A 20,200-nucleotide genomic window follows, 5' to 3' on the forward strand; every position below is an offset into this window, starting at 1 on the left:
GGGGAAAATATGGCAGCCAGTGACTTTGCAGCTCCCCACCACCACCACCACACCTCACAAAGAACTGAACAGCTTGTAAATTCTTCCTTTCCCAGGCAGGCACCTGTCCTGCTCCCATTTGCTCCTGAGCCACTGTTTATCTAACATTTTCAATCTTTCTTAGGCCTCCTTCTACATTCCTGGCCCAGGATAATCAGCCACTGCCTTGTGTTTCTCCCCTCCCCCCAGGGTTGCAGGGGGGGGGTGAGGGAAGAGACCCCCTCTACATCCCCACACTTTGCCCTTATGACTACTTGAGACTCTTTTTCGGCTGTGGCAGCAAGCTCAATGAAACCTCTGTGGGCAGTGATTGTAAACCTCAGAACCACCAAGGGGGCAGCCAAACCCCCTTTATGGGCTTCCTGTTTATGTGCTTGAGCTACTTTAGGAACCAAAACACTGCACTAGCTGGACCCTTTATCTGATCCAGCAAAAGTATCCTTATATTCCACACACCCCAACCATCATTTACATATATATAGCTTGTCATGTGCACCACCTGTAGGGTGACCTTATGAAAATGAGGACAGCTGCATAGAAAAGGGAATTTCTGCAGGTGTCATTTGTATGCCTGCAACACCTGGTGGAATCCCTGCTTCATCACAATGGTTAAAGCTGCAGGAGCCCTGTCATCTTTTGTATCTGGTCAAGAGGGCAGGGCTCCTGCAGCTTTTAACTGTTGTGATGAAGAGGGGATTTTACCAGGTGCTACCTGCATACAAAGAACACCTGCAGAAATTCCCTTTTCTACACAACTGTTGAAGATACAGGAGCCCTGTTCTCCTTTCCATATGCTCACCTTAACCACTTGGATATGTTTTTAGTGATGAATACTCGGGTGAATACTTCACCCCTGCCTAGTCCGGAGTCTACTTCCCCTCCCCCCCGCCCCGCACTCGCTCTTCTTTCTTCCTCCCTCCCTCCCCGCCCCCCAGATTCCGCCACACACCCCGAGGCCCCCTCCGCGCGCTCCCTACTTCTGCCCTCATCCCGCAGTTCCCGCTCCTGGCCAGGCGGCGTCGCTGCAGAGCAGCCGCCTTTTGTGGTCCTGATGCTGCGCTCGCCATTTCCCCCCAGCTGCACCTCGCCTTCCTCGCTGCTCAGCATCCCTGCGCCGCTCCGCCTGCGCCGGGGGCTCGGGGGATGGCCAGACTGCCGGCGAACGAGCCCAGGCGGCAGCCACAAGCCCAGCAGCCGCCCCGCGCCTCCCCCATGAGCAGCGGCAGCGGCGGCGGCAGCTCGGAGCCCGAGGGCATGAAGGATCTGGACGCGATCAAGCTTTTTGTGGGCCAGATCCCCCGCAACCTCGAGGAGAAGGATCTGAAGCCCCTCTTCGAGCAGTTCGGCCAAATCTACGAGCTCACGGTGCTCAAAGATCGCTACACCGGCATGCACAAGGGTGAGGCGGCTTCTCTCCCCCACCCCTCGTTTCTACCCATCCTTTGCCCCACCTCCCTCGGAGCCCCATGTCCCCGTCTTCCTCCCTCTCTCCTTGCTCATCCCGCTTTTAGTCCATCTTTCTAAGCATTCTCCCCCGCACCCACCCACCCGCGGCGCCCGTACACACATCCCCTCAGCTATGTTTCCACCCATCTGTCCATTCCTTCATGCCTCTTTCCTGTTATTTTTAATCCCCTCCTCCTCCTCCTCGCATTTCCTCCCTGCCTCCATTTATCACTCCCTTCCCCCATTTTAAACACCTTTCGGGGGGGCTCCCCTTCCCCCCTTCGTTCTTCACGTCCAGCCTATTTCGCACCCCCCCTCCTGCACGCTTCCCTCCAATTTTGCTGCTGTCCAGCCTATCAGCCTATTTTAATTTCATACCCCTGTTCCCTCTCTGCTGCCCCATTAACCGCCCTTCCCTTTCATCATTCCAGCCCCCTTCCCCATCCCCATACGCCCTGGTGGCATGGGGGCAGGGCTGCTCCACCCCCACCCAGGCCCAGGGTACCAATCTTTGCTGCCATCCTCTCCTTGTTCAGGCATCCAAAAAAGACTGGAAGCATGTGAAGAAAACCTCCCGCTATTCTGCTCCACCTCATTTGTAGGTTACAATGTGGGGTGTGAGTGGGTGTTCCAGCCAGGGGTCCTAGAGCTGGTATTGGTTCCCCTTTCTTGCTTTCCATCAGTATTGATTCCTCTGTTTCGGTTCCCTCCGCACCCCATTTTCTGTTTCTCTCCACATTTCCCCCCTTTTTCCTTCCCCCACCCCAGCGCTTCTCAATCCTTTATTTTATTTTTCTGGCCTTCAGCTCATTCTCCCCCCCCCCTCCAATTCATTTTTAAGGCTTTTGACAGAAGCATACATGGCAGATTTCACTCCCTATGAATGTAATTGCATTTTAATATATGTGTATGTATTTAAAAATCTACCAAAGCTAACCAAAATGGCTTTTGACCTGCTTTTCCTGTGTTGAGTGCAATGGCTCCCAGGAGATTTCTAGCCCTTGAGACTCATTTGGAGAAGCCCTGCCTGTGATCTCTGTGTGTGTGTGTGTGTTGGGCTCTTTCAGAGCACTGTTTAAGCGTTAAGTGTGTGTGTGTGTGTGTGTGTAACATGTGTGTAGGACACATACTCAGAAAGATGGCTGTCAGGCAGAGATGGGGCTTCCTGTTGAAGGGACATGCTCAGGTACGTGGCTGCTGTGTGGTGTCCGAAAATAGTCTGTACAGGACTTAAAAACATGCAATGATAGTAGTGGGTGCTTAGCACTACACTCAAAAGGCTGATTTTCTGTCTTTCCCTCCTTAAGAGTGTGTGTGTGTGTGTAAAGAAAGATGACATGGTGAGAACACCAAGGAGGGTTGCAAAGGCAAGATGCTAAAATGAGAGGTCCTGGTTCTCCTCTATTGGGCACTGGTTAGGCCTCAGCTTGAGTACTGTGTCCATTTCTGGGCACCACACTTCAAAAAGGATGCAGACAAGGAGGGCAACTGGGATGATCAAGGGTCTGGAAACAAAGCCCTATGAGGAGAGACTGAAAGAACTGGGCATGTTTAGCCTTGAGAAGGGAAGATTGAGGGGAGACATGAGAGCACTCTTCAAATACTTGAAAGGTTGTGACACAGAGGAGGGCCAGGATCTCTTCTCGATCATCCCAGAGTGCAGGACACAGAATAAGTGGCTCAAGTTACAGGAAGCCAGATTCCGGCTGGACATCAGGAAAAACTTCCTGACTGTCAAAGCAGTACAACAATGGAACCAATTACCTACCTTACCTAGGGAGTTCACACTAGAGGCCTTCAAGAGGCAGCTGGACAACCATCTGTCAGGTATGCTTTAAGGTGGATTCCTGCATTGAGCAGGGGGTTGGACTCGATGGATTTAGAGGCCCCTTCCAACTCTACTATTCTATGATCTTGAATCCTTTTAATAATGTCAGGGATTACCTGTTCAAAGCCTCTCCTGGAAGCACCCAGTGTGCACCTAAATCTGTCCAATGCTATGATGTGTGTCCAATTCTAGGTGCCACACTTTAAGAAGGGTCTATAGACCATTGGAATGGGCTCAGAGGAAGGCAGTGGAGATGGTCCTGGGGTATGGAAAATGAGGCCAATGAAGACAGGTTGCGGTTATGATTAGCCTTGACTAAAGAGACTGGAAGGAGGGACCAGGCGATTGGCTATGTGTGTGTGTGGACATAGTGGACTTCTTCAAAGCCCTGAAGAGGGCAGAGACTAGTCCTATATTGCTACCATGGAGAGCAGCAGATCTAATGGCCTTAAGTTGCAGGAGGGTAGATTTCAGTTGGACAGCAGGAAAAACCTCTTGATGGTAAGAGAAATTGGACAATAGACCCAATTACTGGTGTGGAGTTGAGGTTTCCCTCCTGCCTGAAGATCTTCAAGCAGAGGCTGGTTCCCTGCAGCAAGCAGGGGCTGGACTAGATGGCCTCCAAGTGCCCCCTCCACCTCTGTGATTCTATGTCTTCACTGCTGAGAACTTGAGCTGGTTTTATTGAGGAAAACAACCTGTTTTTCTCATAGATGTTTTGCCTGGAGGTAGAACCCTCAAATCTGCTATTAACCTTTGTTTAACTAAACCCCCAGAGGTGTGTATTTATTTTTAAAAAAAACATGAAACACCTTCATGGGGCTATTTATTCTTTATTGACCATGTTTAGATCCTCCCTACATCTCTGTGAGAACATGCCCAGGGCAGTGAACAGCCATCACAACAAATCATTTGTGATGTTAAAAGAACAGCCTTAAAAAGTGTAAATGTGGTGGGGGAGGGCTGCTTTTCCTACCATGAACCCCCGCCATTCTTAGGTGAACAAAATGAGCCATTTTTGTGTATGGGGGTGGGTGGGGGCACTCAAAGATGCTGCATGTGCAAATACATTTGGAGGACTCTTTCCTGGAATTTCTGTATACGCTCTTAAGAAGTTTACCCCAAACTGTTGGACTGCAATTCCCATCATCCTCAGCAAGGGAATTGTAGTTCAACACATCTGGAAGACACTGGGTTGGGGAAGGCTGTTCGTGAGACATGTCCTAGTTGTTACTGAGAAATGGTGTGTGTGAGTGTGAAATGAGGAAAACTGATGATTAATACAAGCCCAAGGGGCTGGAAGTATATGTAACCCCCTCCTTCTAGGCGTTTTTACACACATGCACACGCCCCTCAACCAGAAATCGTAACTTTTATTTATTGGGTGTTTGAACAGGGTCACCTTAGTAAAGAGGATGGTTCCCTGCCCCAAGCCGCTTCCACAGTTGACAGTGTGAAAGAGATCGTTGCACAAGTTGGAGATACGTGCATCTCGGCTCAAGCTTCCTCGAGTGCCATTTTTACTTAGAAAGGTGGGGTACATATCAAATCAGTTAATCAATAACTGCATAAAAAGTGATCATTAGAACATCAGAGGAGTCCAGCTGGATCAGACCAAAAGCCGCCCGGTCCAGAGTTCTGTTCCCACAGTGGCCAGCCAGCTGCCTCTGTGAAGCCCCGAAGTGGGACACAAGGGCAGCAGAGAACTCCTGTGCTCGTTCCTCAGCCGCTAGTCCTCAGAGGCCGGCAGGCTCCGATTCAGGAGGTAGCGGGTAGCCATTGCAACCCACCATTTGGCAGCTTGCATCCAAGGAAGCTGATTTTTTGGAAGGGCGAATCTCTCCCCTAGCAAATGGTAGGGCAATATGTCCCCTCCCACACCACTGCCAGCAACTGTCTTTCACTGATGGGTAATCAATTTGGCTATGGTCCTTCTCATGAGAAGAACAAGGCTGGCACTGATATGACCAAAAAACCCAGCCACATAAGCCATGTTGGTCCGTTAAAAATTTGAATAAAATCCAAACAGTTTGGGCAATACTGACCAGATGAAAATGCATGAAATCGTGGGCCAGCTTTCATCACCTTCAGATTTCTTCATCATGTAAGATGTTACAAAAAGTGGGTGGGATGGGGGGGTGGAGAGGAGAGGAGAGAGCGAGGGAAAGGGCCGAGTTGATGCCTGGTGTGGAGAATGTGGATAGGGAGACGTGTTTCTCTTAAAATACTAGAACCCACTGGGGTCATCCCATGAAGCTGATTGATGGGAGATCCAGAACAAATAAAAGGAAGGACTTCTTCACACAGCGCAGAGTTAAATTATGGAACTCACTACCACAAGATGTAGTGATGGCCACCAATCTGGATGGCTTCAAAAGGGGGTTGGATCAATTCCTGGAGGCGAAGGCTATCCATGGCTACCAGTCCTGATGGTTATGTGCTACATCCAGTATTCGAGGCAGTAAGCCTGTGTGCACCAGTTGCTGGGGAACATGGGTGGGAGGGTGCTGTTGCACCATGTCCTGCCTTGTTGGTCCCTGGCCAATGGCTGGTTGGCCTCTGTGTGACCAGAGTGCTGGACTAGATGGACTCTTGGTCTGATCCAGCATCAGGGCTCTTATGAATTCTGCCTGGTCAATGTCTTTTAAGATGGAGTGGAGGAAGCTCTCCAGATGTTTTGGACTACAACTCCCATCAGCCCACACCATTGGCTATACTGGGTAGGGATTTCTCAGCCAACAGATCTGGAATGTTACAAGTTGCCCTCCCCCAGCCTTCCCCAACCTGGTGCCCTCCACACATATTGTATTACAACTCCCATCATTCCTCATCCATCATGGCAATTGGACATGATGGGAGTTGTAGTCCAAGACATCTGGAGGACCCTGGATTAGGCTATATAAGGTGTCGTGTGTGATGTTAATATGGAGAATTGATCCAACAGTGCTAGGTGGAACCTGAAATCTGATGATAGATTTTGGAATGATACACCAGTGTCTCTTTATTTTAATTTCTGAAATTTTGGGGTGGGGAAATGTCTCCCCCATGTACTTTCTGATCAAGTCACCATGAACCCCAGTTCTAAAACTGACTACTCACATGTATCCGTCTGTCTCCCCAACATCACCCTACTCCAAAACGTGGTACAGGTGTTGATCTGAGTTGATATGTCAAGTGACAGTAAGAGTGTGTTTGTGGTGGGAGGTCAGGGGAATTGCTAAGTCCTTAAGAGAGCAATCCTACGCATGATTAGATGCAAAAAAGTCCTACAACTCCCAGTATGCCCCAGCCAGCTATGTATGTCTAAACTAGGGATGTGCTTTAAAAGGGGGTTGGATAAATTCCTGGAGGCGAAGGCTATCCATGGCTACCAGCCCTGATGGTTATGTGCTACATCCAGTATTCGAGGCAGTAAGAACCGGAGAAGCAGGAGCGGAGCAGGGGGCTTCGCCTACCCTTAAGGCGGAGGCGAAGAGGATTGGGGGGCCGGCAGAGCATGGCGAAGAAGATCGAGGTGAAGGCGGATCCTTCGCCTCGATCCGGAGCTCCGCCAGAAATGTAAGTGCGGTTTACCGGGCCCTGCCGCTGTTGCTGTCGCCCATGCGGCGACAGCAGCAGGGCCCGGTAAACCCCCCCTCCCTCCTCTCCCTTACCTGCGTCCGACCGCGGTCCATCGGCTTCTTCAATGGAGCCCGCAGCTCAAAAAGGAAGTCTAGGCCGCACGGCCCAGACTTCCTGGTTGAGCCACGGGCTCCATTGAAGAAGCCGAGGGACCGCGGACAGACGCAGGTAAGGCCCCCCTCCCCCTTGGTCTCTGCAGGTAAGGGAGAGGAGGAAGGGGGCCTTACCTGGCACCACTCCCCTCCACTGCGGAGCTCCAATTCGGAGCTGGAGCTCCGCGGCGAAGAGGAGCGGACTATGGGTGGAGCAGCACGGAGCAGAGCGGGCCGATCCAAAATTTTTGGATCGGGCCGCGGGGCGGATCAGGGGGTCCGTGCACACCCCTAGTCTAAACATGTATAGGATTGTGCCCTAAAAGATTCAGGTCCCAGGCCCATAGGTTATAAATCTGCATAAAATTTGCATATGCTGATTTCCATTAATATGCAAATGGTATCAATATGTAAATTGCTAGGATTTATTTAAATGTTGCAGAAGGCAAAGCCTGCCAACTCATTTCTCATCCAAATAATCTCAAAAACAATTCTTTCATTTGCACTCCGACCCAAATCAGTAATTCCTCTTCTGTTACAATCTGCAGGTTTCTTGTGCCTCATCCCCACTTCCCTCTCTCCCCTCCCCACCACTTCTCTGCCTTTACCTCCTCGAGGAATATTGCCCCCACCCCATGCAATGAAGCTTAAAAGAAAATCTTCCATGGGCCTCAGTAAGCATTGGGGCCTTTGGGGAATAGATCTGTGGTGGTGGTGGTGGTGGGTATTCCTCTTCACACACACACACACACACTCTGTTCTATCCTAGATAAGCCTGCCAGTTGCACTAAGCTAGTAACATTTAGCAGTGTTTTATTTGTTTATTATTTGCTTTAATAAGCTCTCTATAAAACAGGTTCTCTAGACATTAGAGAATTATTATTATTATTTTTAAAAAAGGAGCAACCGTAAAATGCAGACAAAAGATCTGGAAATATAACAATGCAAAACCAGCACATTAAAAATACAGTGGCAGAAGCCAACCTGATTTTTTTTAAAAAATGCAATACAAAGTCAACCTGATGAAATACGTTTAAAAAAAAATCTTAAAACTGACCGAGACCTAAAATGTGTGCTAAAACCACCAGCAAATAATGGAGATTAAAGTAGCAAAGATTTTAAAAGATTTTACATGCCCTTGTCATCATTATCACAACTACCCTGTAAGATAGGAATAATAACAATAATAATAATAATAACAATAACAATAACAATAATAATAATAATAATAATAATAATAATAATAATAATTAATGAGAAATATGCACCACTGCTATGGCAACTATGGCAACAGGAAAAGGACACAATTATTCCGTTAGTCACATCAGTCACTGGCATCACATCAAAAAACTATACATAAAACCTTCAGAAACTGGGTCTACCAAGATACATCCACACCAACACCCAGAAAGCATTCATACTTAAAACATGCTCAATTGTCAGGACATTCCTGAATCAGTAAAAGACAGCATGGCTTGGCAAAGCCTGTCATGTCCATCTAGAAAAACTGCCATAAGCGTGAAAGGAGAGATAATAAAAAAACAATTCTTTCTTCTTTTGACTATTCTGCATATTTCCATCACTGCTTCTCCCCCTCCCCACACACACACATACACACTTACCACAAAAAACAATTAAAACCCCCATTAGGGACAGTTAAATAACCCTCACATAACCCTCGATTTGTAATAGGGCTGTGCAAGAGTTATTTAACCCTCAAATAACTCACAGTGGCCAGGTTCATCTGACACGGCAACCCCCACCCACCCCGATTAAGGGTTGTGTATTCGAAACATCACCCGGCACACCCTATGGCTCATCGTGAGCTAAACAACCCCGGATGAGCCGTTGTGTCACGTGATACTATGATACTGCCTCTGAGTATGAAGGCCCCAGTCCTAAGTATTACAACGAATAGCCATTGATGGACATTCTGAATTTTGTTTTCTTCCCCCTACCCCCCCTTTTCCCCTCAATGAGTTGAGAGAGGTATGCTGAATGGTCGCAGACTTGAGATGGTACCAACACCTGTATTCCCCAACCGAATGTGCCTGCTCAATGCAAAGAAATAGGCCTGAGAATATTTGAGATTTAGGAGAACTGAATGACGCTCCACCAGTGGAGGCTGGTGGCTCTGATTTTGGCGGGGGCTGTGCATTCATTATGGGTTTTAGTCAGAACCAGCCAAAACTCTGAAGGAGCTATCCAAAGTGCTGAACCCAATCCCCAAATTAGGTCCAGCACTTTGGAGAGCTCCTTTAGAGTTCTGGCTGGTCATCACTGAAACCCAGACTGGATTCACTGCCCCACCAAAATCAGAGCCACCAGCCTCCACTGCTCTCCCATCCCACCCCCCACTGTACACAGATATACACTCTGTTCCTGAAGGTGTCCAAATAGCAGGTTTATATTTCCCATTTCTTCCCCCACCCCCACCCAGCAAAGAGGAAATGCATTGCCAAAAAAGGGAGGCCATCAATTTGTGTTTGCAAATGTAGAGATGGAAAATTAGGACTAACTATTCTAATTTAAATAGAAATGAAGTGCATCTCATCCATTAGTTTTAAATGTTTTAATCAATTGTGTGTATTTTATGGCGTTTGCATTTGTGTTGTACCCCGCCTCGATCCGGAGGAAGAGGCGGGTAACTATTATTATTATTATTATTATTATTATTATTATTATTATTATTATTATTATTATTATTATTATCCCTAGTGTGACCACATGAGCTGAGCAGAACCTGCTGTCCAGCTGCAAACTAGTGATGGGTATTAGCTCTTATGCTTCCTTATCTTCAACCTGGCCTTTGACAGGAGAGTCCTTCAAATAGAGGACTGCACTCTGTAAAGAAGGCCACCCTACCTCTGTAGTCTTATTTCCCCCTCCATGTGATCCTCACAATAACCTTGTCAGGTAGGCTTGGCTAAGGGGGAGTAACTGGTTTTAGGTCCTCAGTGTGCTTCGGGGCCGAACAGGGATTTGATCAGTGGAGGCTGGTGGTTCTGATATCAATGGGGCAGTGAATCCTGCCTGGGTTTCAGCCAGCACTCTAAAGGAGTCAGCCAATGTGCTGAACCCATTTTGGGGACAGGGTTCAGCACTTTGGATGGCTCCTTCAGAGTTCTGGTTGGTTCTGACTGAAACCCGGGGTGGATTCACTGCCCGACTGGCATAGGAGCCGCCAGCCTCCACTGGATTTGAACATGACTCTTCCCACATCATGGAGTAAGATGCTCTAACTAGAACACCATACTATTGGCAATTATAGCATCTTGTGGCAATAATATATACGTTGGCCCCAAGCATATACTTGGGTGGGGGTGGGGGTAGAGGGATGCTGTTATTCCTAAAGTTGCAGTTTTTATCTGTTACCCCTCCCCTTTAAGTCCTAAATGTATAATACAGTCCTAGCAACCCACCAACTGGAACTGCAACTCTTAGGCAAACCTGTCGCGGATGCTGCCTGCCTGGGATTGGTTGAGCAGCTGGAAAACTGTGATCTGTAGTAAGAGGGTTGAATTTAGTAGGGCTGTGCACCCCCTACCCAAACCACTTTGGAACCTGATCTGGACCCAAACCGGTTCGGGTTGATCTGAACCTGCCCCGATCCGCTCCGGAACCAGATCCGAAACGAGATCCGGAGGTCCAGATTGATATTCGGCCCCCATTTTGCCCCCCCTTCCCCACTTACTTGCCTCTGTGGCGGATGGCGGAGGCAGGTACGTGGGGAAGGGGGACAAAATGGGGGCCGAATAAGCCCCCCTCCCCCCTTACCTGGCTCCGCTGTCCGCCACCCGCCCTCCCCCAACCCCCACTTACCTGGCTCTGAAGCTTCGGAACAGTCCAAATCACTTCAGACCATTCTGAACCACTTCGAGCCGATCCAGATCTCCCCTGATTCGCTCCAGAACCAGGCTTCGGAGGTCCGGATCAGCCTGCTCTGGATCCGGGGATTCGTAACGGAGTGGAGCACACCCTTAGAATTTAGCTCAGAGGAATCCCATGTTCTGCAGGCATGATTGTGGGGATCACATGGGTGTTTCCCCTTTTATGAGTAAATCATGTGTATTTTCTCCTCTATGAGTATTTTCCCCACTATAAGTAAAAGCATGAGTTATCTGTTCCTCAATGAGTAAAGCATGAGTATTCTTCTCTCTCTGAGTAAAGCATGACTATGTAATTTTTCCTCTAACGAATTCCTTTCTACTATTCATAGCTTCTTGTCTTGATTTATGGATGGGAGGCATTCCTGCTGCCTCCTTTCTCACACAAACCTGGGAGGATTTATAAATACAGGGACTGTTTCATGCATGGCTGTACCACCTTGATAGTCTGCTTCTGCTGACATAAATCATAGGATCATAGAATAGTAGTGTTGGAAGGGGCCTATAAAGCCATCGAGTCCAACCCCCTGCTCAATGCAGGAATCCACCCTAAAGCATCCCTGACAGAGGGTTGTCCAGCTGCCTCTTGAAGGCCTCTAGCGTGGGAGAGCCCACAACCTCCCTAGGTCACTGGTTCCATTGTCGTACTGCTCTAACAGTCAGGAAGTTTTTCCTGATGTCCAGGAGAATCTGGCTTCCTGTCACTTGAGCCCATGATTCCATGTCCTGCATTCCATGCAAAATGCGGAGATCCCTCAAGGGAGACCCACAATTTCTACCCCACCCTTTTCTGAGAGGACACGTCTAGCACCAATGAGTGGAAATTGCAGGGAATCAGATTTCAGCTGGACATTAGAAGAAACCTTAAAAGGTCTGGGAATAGGTTACTACTAGAATACTGTCTTCTTCCATTTGATGCTGCCCGTATGCTTAGGTCATCTTCAGGGGTTCTGCTCATTTGCCCACAGGTTAGGGAACCTAGATTGGCAAGTGCAGGAGGCAGGTTTTTCTCAGTGGTGGCCTCCCAATTCGCAAACTCCCTTCTTGTTGCTTTGTGCACCATAGGTGCAGGCTTCCAAGCAGGTGTCAAAAATGTGTTTGTTCAAACTGGTCTTTCCTGAGTAGATCACTAATATGTGAGTATTCTTGGCTCATCAACCTCAAACATGGCTTCATTTCTTCCATTCCAAGAGGGGTGTGGGCGTGTTTGAATAGTTATATGCACTGGTGACCAGCACTTTTATCTGCTTGTAACCTGCTATGTGAGGGTATATCTCTGTAATAAACAAACAAACAAACAAACTCCTAAATGGTAGGAGTTGTTCAACAGTGGAACAGAGTCGCCTCGTTTGGGATGTGGTGGTCTCTCCTTCATTGGAGGACTTCAGCATAGACCGGATTAGGCCTCTCTCATGGATGTTGGAGCAGCAAGATTCCTGCACTGAGCGTGGGTTGGACTAAATGATCCTGTGATTCCAGCTCTGTGATTCTCACATGCTTGAGGCAACAGGGTGGTGCTGACGGTAATGTTATCCTTCCCAATGGCATCTTTGAAGAAAAGGGCAACTAAAATGATCAAGGGGGCTGGAGCATCTCCCCTAGGAAGGGAAGTTACAACAGCTGGGATTGTTTAGCTTGGAGAAGAGGAGGCTGAGGGGAGACCTGATAGAGGTGTGCAAAATTGTGCAGGGTGTGGAGAATGTGGACAGAGAGACATTTTTCTCTGTCTCCCATAATACTAAAACCTGGGGTCATCCCATGAAGTGGATTAGTGGAAGATTCAGGTCAGTTAAAAGGAAGGACTTCTTCACACAGTGCAGTGTTAAACTATGGAATTCACTACCACAAGACGCACTGATGGCCACCAATTTGGGTGGCTTTGACAGATTCCTGGAGGACAAGGCGATTGATGGCCAGTAGTCCTAATTGCTGTATGCTATCACCAGTCAGGGATAGGCAAATTCCCCCTATCCCCGATGTATGGTTGGAGCCCTGCAGTTTCCCCCAGAGCCCTGGCACATACACTGGCATTTTTGGGAGGTCGCTCTCTATTCTTATAAAAGGCACGATAGACTAATGGTAGCTGCCATTAGACTATCAATGAAAAATGACAGCTGTAATTGGCGTATTTTACGTCATTTGCAGCTGTAAAGCTCTTATTTGTACGAAAATCCACCCGCCATTAGCCTATTGTGCCTTTCATAAAGATGGAGAGCTGCTCCACATGAAATCCAAGGACATGCAGATAAGAGGGGGCAGGGGGCTCCACTGCGGATGCTGGAGGTTGGATTCTTCAGAATACAGCCTCCTTGGGGGGCCACCGTGGATGTCTCCAGAACCCAGCATCAGGCACAGTATGCCTATGTACTCCACTTGCTGTACAACTGTATGGGAAACATTGGGGGTAGGGTGCTGTTGCATTGATATCCTGCTTGTGGGTTCCTGGCCAATAGCTGGTTGGCCACTGGTTGGCCACTGGTTGGCCATCTAGCAGGACTAGATGGACCCTTGGTCTGATCCAGCATGGCTATTCTTATGTTCTTTGTAGCCCTCGTACCATACAAGTGATTGGCATATCCATTCACTCTTGTACCTCAACTGCCCTGATCTTTGCCAGGAACCAACTCTGAAAATGCAAAATAGATCTCCTCCTCCTCCATGGGCTCTCCCACACTAGAGGCCTTCAAGATGCAGCTGGACAGCCATCTGTCAGGGATGCTTTAAGGTGGATTTCTGCACTGAGTGGGGGGTTGGACTCGATGGCCTTATAGGCCCCTTCCAACTCTACTATTCTATGATTCTTCTTCTTGGATCTCATTTTGGGGAAGCCTTCTTAAAATCATAGAGTTAGAAGAGATCTTGCAGATAATCTAATCCAGGCATAGGGAACCTTTATTAGACTGAGGGCTGAATGCCAACCTGGGACAGGTTTCAGGGGGCACACTCCATCTGTGGGTAGGTCCAAAGACAAAGCGGGCATGGCCAAAGGTGGCAGGGGGGCAAAATGTGCTTATCCTTTTTTAAGCTTATTCAGAAGTAAGTAGGACAAGACTCCTGCCTGTCTACTCACAAGTAAGCAGGACTGCATCCCTCAGCAGCTTCATGCCCAGGCCCTTCCCAATCTCCCAATCCCAATCCAAGTGTGGCATGACTAATGCAGAATAGAGCAGAACAAATACTTTCTGTGACCTGAGCACTACACTTCTGTGAATGCAGCATTATTAACAGCCTTTTCTGGATGTAACCCCACAACTTTGGTATTGATTTGTTTAAGGGATGTGTCCTCCCATATTACTGAAAGGGTCTCTAAGTTTCTCATGACCTCAATGCAAATTAGAAAAATAACGTTGCCATCCTCCTGAGAGAAGGAACTTCACCAAACTGTATTTTGTTTTTATGTCACTTCTTATCTATCCGTTGCATGTTTTATATTGATTTTGCTGGTCTGCGACCGTAATAAATAACAATTGAATTGCATTCACCCTTTTAGCAGTTGTAACACATTCCTGGCTCATATTCAACCTGTGATCCACAAAGACACTTCAGTCCTTTTCACATATCCTGCTGCCAAGCCAAGTTTCCATCCTTTACTTGTGTCTTTGACTTGTGTGTGTGTGTGTGTATCTAATTCAAAGACTTTACTGTTGACTTTTATCTTGTTAGTTTCAGTGTTCAACCTATCAAGACCTTTTTGAGTCTTGATTCTGCCTTCAACGATGTTGGCTATTCTCCCTGGCTTTGTGATATCTGTAAATGTTGACATGTGCTGCGACAGTTCTTATTCTTCAGGGCCTCCTGTCCTTGCATCACTGCAGCTGGTGCTCACACCCCTCGATGCCTGTGCATCCAGCGAGGTGCAGCTTGACACCTTGCATTCTGCAGCTACTGAGGTTTTTACTTTCAACTCTCAATAATGGATTGTGGGATGGCAATGGTGTTCTCTCTCTAGCAGAACTTTTTTTTTAACCCAGTGAACAAATGCTTTAAGGTGGATTTCTGCACTGAGTGGGGGGTTGGACTCTGTGGAGGACAAGCTGCTGTCGAGGAAATGAATGCAGTGTATAATAGATGGAGGGGCGTCTTCAGCACTCTGATGGCTTGGTGTGGAAGGGCAGCGATCCTTGCTTTGTCAAAGGTGGGGTTTTTTACACATGTGTCCCTATCATGACCAACTCTACCATTAGGTAGAGTGAGGTGGCCACCACAAGTGGTGAATACTGTGGGATTTGACAGTAGTGTGACCACACTTCGAATACTGTGTACAGTTCTGGTCGTCGCACCTAAAGAAAAAATATTGTAGAGATGGGGGTTGGAGGATGAAGAAGAGGGCAACTAAAATGATTGAAGGGTTGGAGCAACTCCCTGTGAAGGAAGGTTACAACAGTTGGGCATCGTTTAGCTTAGAAATAAGGCAAGTAAGAGAAAAACATGATGGAGGTGTACAAAATTATACAACCTGATTCTATAACCTAGTTGAGACCCCTCAGGAATTAGAAGCCCAGATGATGACAGACAGGTGGGAAGCTGATTTGAACCGAGTCTTTCAGAAGGACTGAGACTCGTAATTTTTCCACAGATAAAATTCCCTCAACTGGATGAAACGGAGCCTTGAGTAATTGCTCCCTCTGAGGTAAGAAGCCAAAAGGAAGCTGCCTTAAACTGAATCGTACCAGCCTGCCTAGCTCAGTGTCATCTCCCAGGGCGGCAACAGGACGCCCATGGTCACCAGTGACCCCCAAGCAGCTTCCTTGGCACTCGCCAAATTGCCCTATCACTCCTACTCCCCACTTTTAATTAAGAGCAGATTGGACCACTTTGAAGCAAAGCAAGGGGCTCCAGCTTCATTTCCCATCAATGCCTCTGGGTTACATGAAAAGGGGGGAAATATATTGTAGAGTTGGGAAAAGTGTAGGAAAGAGCAACTAAAATGGTCAAGGGGCTAGAGCCCCTCTGAGGAAAACTGGGACTCTTTAGGTTAGAAAAACTGAGAGAGAGGAGAGAGCTGTACAAAATTATGCATCTTGTGGAGAATGTGGATATAGGGAGACATTTTTCTCCCTCTCCCATAATGCTAACACCCAAAGGGGTCATCCCATGAAGCTGATGGGTGGGAGATTCAGGACAAATAAAAGGAAGGACTTCTTCACACAGTGCAGAGTTAAATTATGGAATTTACTACCATAAGATGTGATTGCTGACAATTTGGATGGCTTTAAACGGAGTTGGATAAATTCATGGAGGATCAGGCTATCAATAGCTACTAGTCCTGATGGCTATGTGCTACCTCCAGTAGTAGAGGCGGTATGCCTATGTACATCAGTTGCTGGGGAACATGGGTAGGAGGCTGCTGTTGCACCCATGTCCTGCTTGTGGGCTTTCTATTGACAACTGTGTGAACAGAATGCTGGACTAGCATTGGTCTGATCAAGCAGGTCTCTTTCCATGACATAAGCTCCCCAACTGCTGGGTATTTTAATAGGGAAGATTATAAAAGCATTGTCATCACATTTGCTGCTTCTTTTTTCTTCTCCTCCCTCCCAATCCCCTTTCCTTTTGTGTCATGTTTTTTAGATTGTAAGCCTGTGTGCAGGGACTGTCTTAAGAAATATTTTTGTAAGCCGCCTTAAGAGCCTTTTTGGCTAAAGGGCGAGATAAAAGTGCTAAAATAAATAAATAAAATGTGTTGCTGTATGTAAAACTGTCATATGCAAAGAAACTATGGATCAGTAGAAAGCCACTGCCTACCATTTAGTATAGGCCAGGTTTCCCCAACTTGGGTTCTCCAAGTGTCATATATCTTGACTTCAGCAAAGCTTTTGACAAAGTACCACATGACATTCTGATCAGCAACTAGTTAAAAATGGGCTAGATGGAACAACTATTAAGTGGATCCACAGTTGGCTACAGAATCAGACTCAAAGAGTACTTATCAATGGAAGCTTCTCAAACTGGGGAGAGGCAATGAGTGGGGTACCGCAGGGCTCAGTCCTGGGCCCAGTGCTCTTCAACAATTTTATTAATGACTTGGATGAGGAGGTGCAGGGAATGCTTATCAGATTTGCACATAACACAAAAGTGGGTGGGATAGCTAATACCCTGGAAGACAGAAGCAAACTTCAAAGTGATCTTGATAGGCTGGAGCGCTAGGCTGAAAACAACAGAATAAAATTTTATAGGGATAGATGCCAAGTTCTACACCTAGGAAAAAGAAACCAAATGCACAGCTACAAGGTGGGGAACACTTGGCTCAATACTACAAGCAAGAAGGATCTTGGAACTGTTGTAGATCACAAGCTGAATATAAGCCAACAATGTGATGTGGCTGCAAAAAAGCAAATGCTATTTTGGGATGCATTAATAGAAGTATAGCTTCCAAATCACGCGAGGTACTGGTTCCCCTCTATTCGGCACTGGTTAGGCCTCATCTTGAGCATTGCGTCCAGTTCTGGGCACCACACTTCAAGAAGGATGCAGACAACTGGAGGGCAACGAGGATGAACAGTGGTCTGAAAACAAAGCCCTATGAGGAGAGACTGAAAGAACTGGGCATGTTTAGCCTTGAGAAGAGAAGACTGAGGGGAGACGTGATAGCACTCTTCAAATTCTTGAAAGGATGCGACACAGAGGAGGGCCGCGATCTCTTCTCAATCATCCCAGAGTGCAGGACACAGACTAATGGGCTCAAGTTACAGGAAGCTGGACATCAGGAAAAACTTCCTGACTGTTAGAGCAGTACAACAATGGAACCAGTTACCTAAGGAGGTTGTGGGCTCTCCCACACTAGAGGCATTCAAGAAGCATCTGTCAGGGATGCTTTAATGTGGATTCCTTATAGGCCCCTTCCAACTCTACTCTTCTTAAATTCTATGAATTGTAACCCAACTCTTTCAGAGAGCACCAGGCTGGGGAAAACTAGATTACATAATACTCCAGTAGGCAGACAAATGTGCAGAAAACATGGGAAGCTCCCTAGCTACTGTGGCCCAAAGTGTATTGGGGAAGAACTCACTGAGATCCAAATGCAAGGGCCCATCTTTTTATTTTTTGAAATTATTTTCAAACGCTTCGCTACCTTCCTGTTATTCAACAGTTCCAGGGTGCTTTATACTCATAAAATGCAATTTTAAAAAGCCATAAATCAATGAAATAGTTTGCTACTGTAATACAACGTGGGTGGAAACGTTGATTTAAAAATTCAATATAAATATTGATAAGGTCTTCAGGACAAAAGTTTCACATCTTGGTGTAAGTTCAGGTTGATGTGGGAGAAGATGTTCCCGCGAGTATCTTGGTCCCAAGCCCTGTAGGGCTTTGGAGTTTGATGGCAGCACTTTGAATTGTGCTCAGAAATACCGCTGAGGCCCTTTAAGCCCTGGCATGATGTATTCCCAATGCCTGGTACCAGTCAGTAGCCAAGCAGCCATCTGTTGCACTAATAGCAGTTTCCAGGCAGACATCAGAGGCAGCCCCACAGTTACTGCCTGGTAGTAGTCGGGCCTGCAGGTTACCAGAGCAATGATAATTATAGTTGTACTATCTCTATGCAACAGAGTGGTGTAGTATTGGCGGGTGTAATTGGGTCATCGACCCGACACTGTTTTGGGAACTGGGTCCCATCCACTTGCCTTGCATTGAGCCAGCAGGGGAGCGAGCGAGCCAGTCACTGGCCCAGCTTTTGTTGTCCTCCCTTGGCACCCCCCCGGCCCGCCCATCCTACCTGCTTGGCCAGCCGGTCCCTTACTTGGACGGGCTTTGCTCCTACTGGCCTAGTCACTGAGCAGATCAGAATGCAGCAATAGCTGCAGCTGCTTGGGAGCACCAAGCATGGCTTCCCTGCCGCTTGAAGATGGTGGCCTCAAGAGCCAGCTTCTGAGGGAGGATGGCGAGATTTTGGGGTAGTGGTTGTAGCCCATCTGGCTAGAAACCTGCTCATCAGTGTGTGGTGGTGGTGGTGGAGGAGATGAAGATGATGGAAAATGAGCCAAGAAGTGCGAAGGAGACTGAATTTCTCAGATGGGTGAGCAATATCACTTTTGGGAGGATGGAGGTTGGAGTGGAGCAAGTGGTAAAAGCAGCACAGTATCACTATAAATTAGTAGTAGTAGTAGTAGTAGTATTCCCAACCGTGTGGAGCCATTGGGCAGAATGAAGTGGTAGACTGAGAGGAGGTGATAGAATTTTTTTTTTGCTTGTCTTCTAAGCTGTGCATTACTTATCTATCCAGAAGTAAGCCCCAATGAATCAATGGGTCTTATTCCCAGGTAAGCGTGTATAAAATTGCAGCTTAAATTCCATTGTTTGCTAGCTCCTTTAAAATGCAGAATAATACAAGGCAATAGTCTTTTGATAGACACTGCTACCCTTTGCAAGCTTGTAAAAACCAGATGAAAAGGGCTTTTCATCATACACCTTTGCATGTGATGTTTAGTTCAGCCCCCGCATTGATAGAAGTTCAGAAATAAGAATGCTGTCCAACATTTTTATTCAGTCCTTTGGCGTATAATTTGGTCTGTTGCTAAAGGGTGTTTTTTTTAAAAAATGATTTTATTATTTCAAACATCATAGATATACATACCTCAAAGTCATTACATAAAATACAAACAGAAATACAAACATAAAATGCACACAGAAATACAATAAAAAAATCTAAGATTAAGGTGTACTTTCAGCTCACTTCATTATCAGAAATGCGAACTATCTTCTCTCATTCCTTAATTACATTTAACACAGAATCAAATTCATTTCTTCTTCCTGTCTTAACTATATCTCATATATCTCAGAGTTTTGGATTCTGGGACCACGGGCTACGCTACTTGGAACATGGACTGCTGACAAGGGATGGGTTGCACCTCACAAGGGCTGGAAAGAATGAGTTCGGCCACAGCATGAAGAACTTCATCAGGAGGGCTTTAAACTGAATCTTACGGGGGTGGGAGACGTAAATTTTGAGGCAACAATGGATGAAGGCCAATGCACCACAGTACAGAGAACAGCTCCAACAGTGCCCCGAAATAGTGTCTGCAACAAGGTAGGAACAAAGCCAGACTATAAAACACATGGTCTTCGATGTCTATATACTAATGCCCAGAGCATGGGAAACAAACAGAATGAACTTGAACTCTTCTTACATGAAGGCAAATACGACTTGATAGGTATAACTGAAACTTGGTGGGATGACTCCCATGACTGGAATATAGCAATTGAAGGATATAACTTGTTCAAAAAGAACAGAAGAAATAGAAAGGGAGGTGGAGTTGCACTATATGTTAACAATACCTATCCCTGCA

General features: G+C 46.9%; 1 protein-coding gene across 9 annotated transcripts in view; it reads left to right on the forward strand.

The window, feature by feature from the left end:
- The first annotated feature begins 1,182 nt into the window (after positions 1-1,182).
- CELF5 (CUGBP Elav-like family member 5) overlaps positions 1,183-20,200 on the forward strand; it is a 103,908-nt gene continuing 84,890 nt past the window's right edge. For all 9 annotated transcript variants that reach the window (XM_063147218.1, XM_063147221.1, XM_063147215.1 and 6 more), the window contains exon 1: positions 1,183-1,438. In XM_063147218.1, coding sequence (XP_063003288.1) covers positions 1,183-1,438 — 256 coding nt within the window. The remainder of the gene's footprint in view (positions 1,439-20,200) is intronic.

The sequence above is a fragment of the Elgaria multicarinata genome, chromosome 23 (assembly GCF_023053635.1).
Source record: "Elgaria multicarinata webbii isolate HBS135686 ecotype San Diego chromosome 23, rElgMul1.1.pri, whole genome shotgun sequence".
NCBI classification, from domain to species: domain Eukaryota; kingdom Metazoa; phylum Chordata; class Lepidosauria; order Squamata; family Anguidae; genus Elgaria; species Elgaria multicarinata.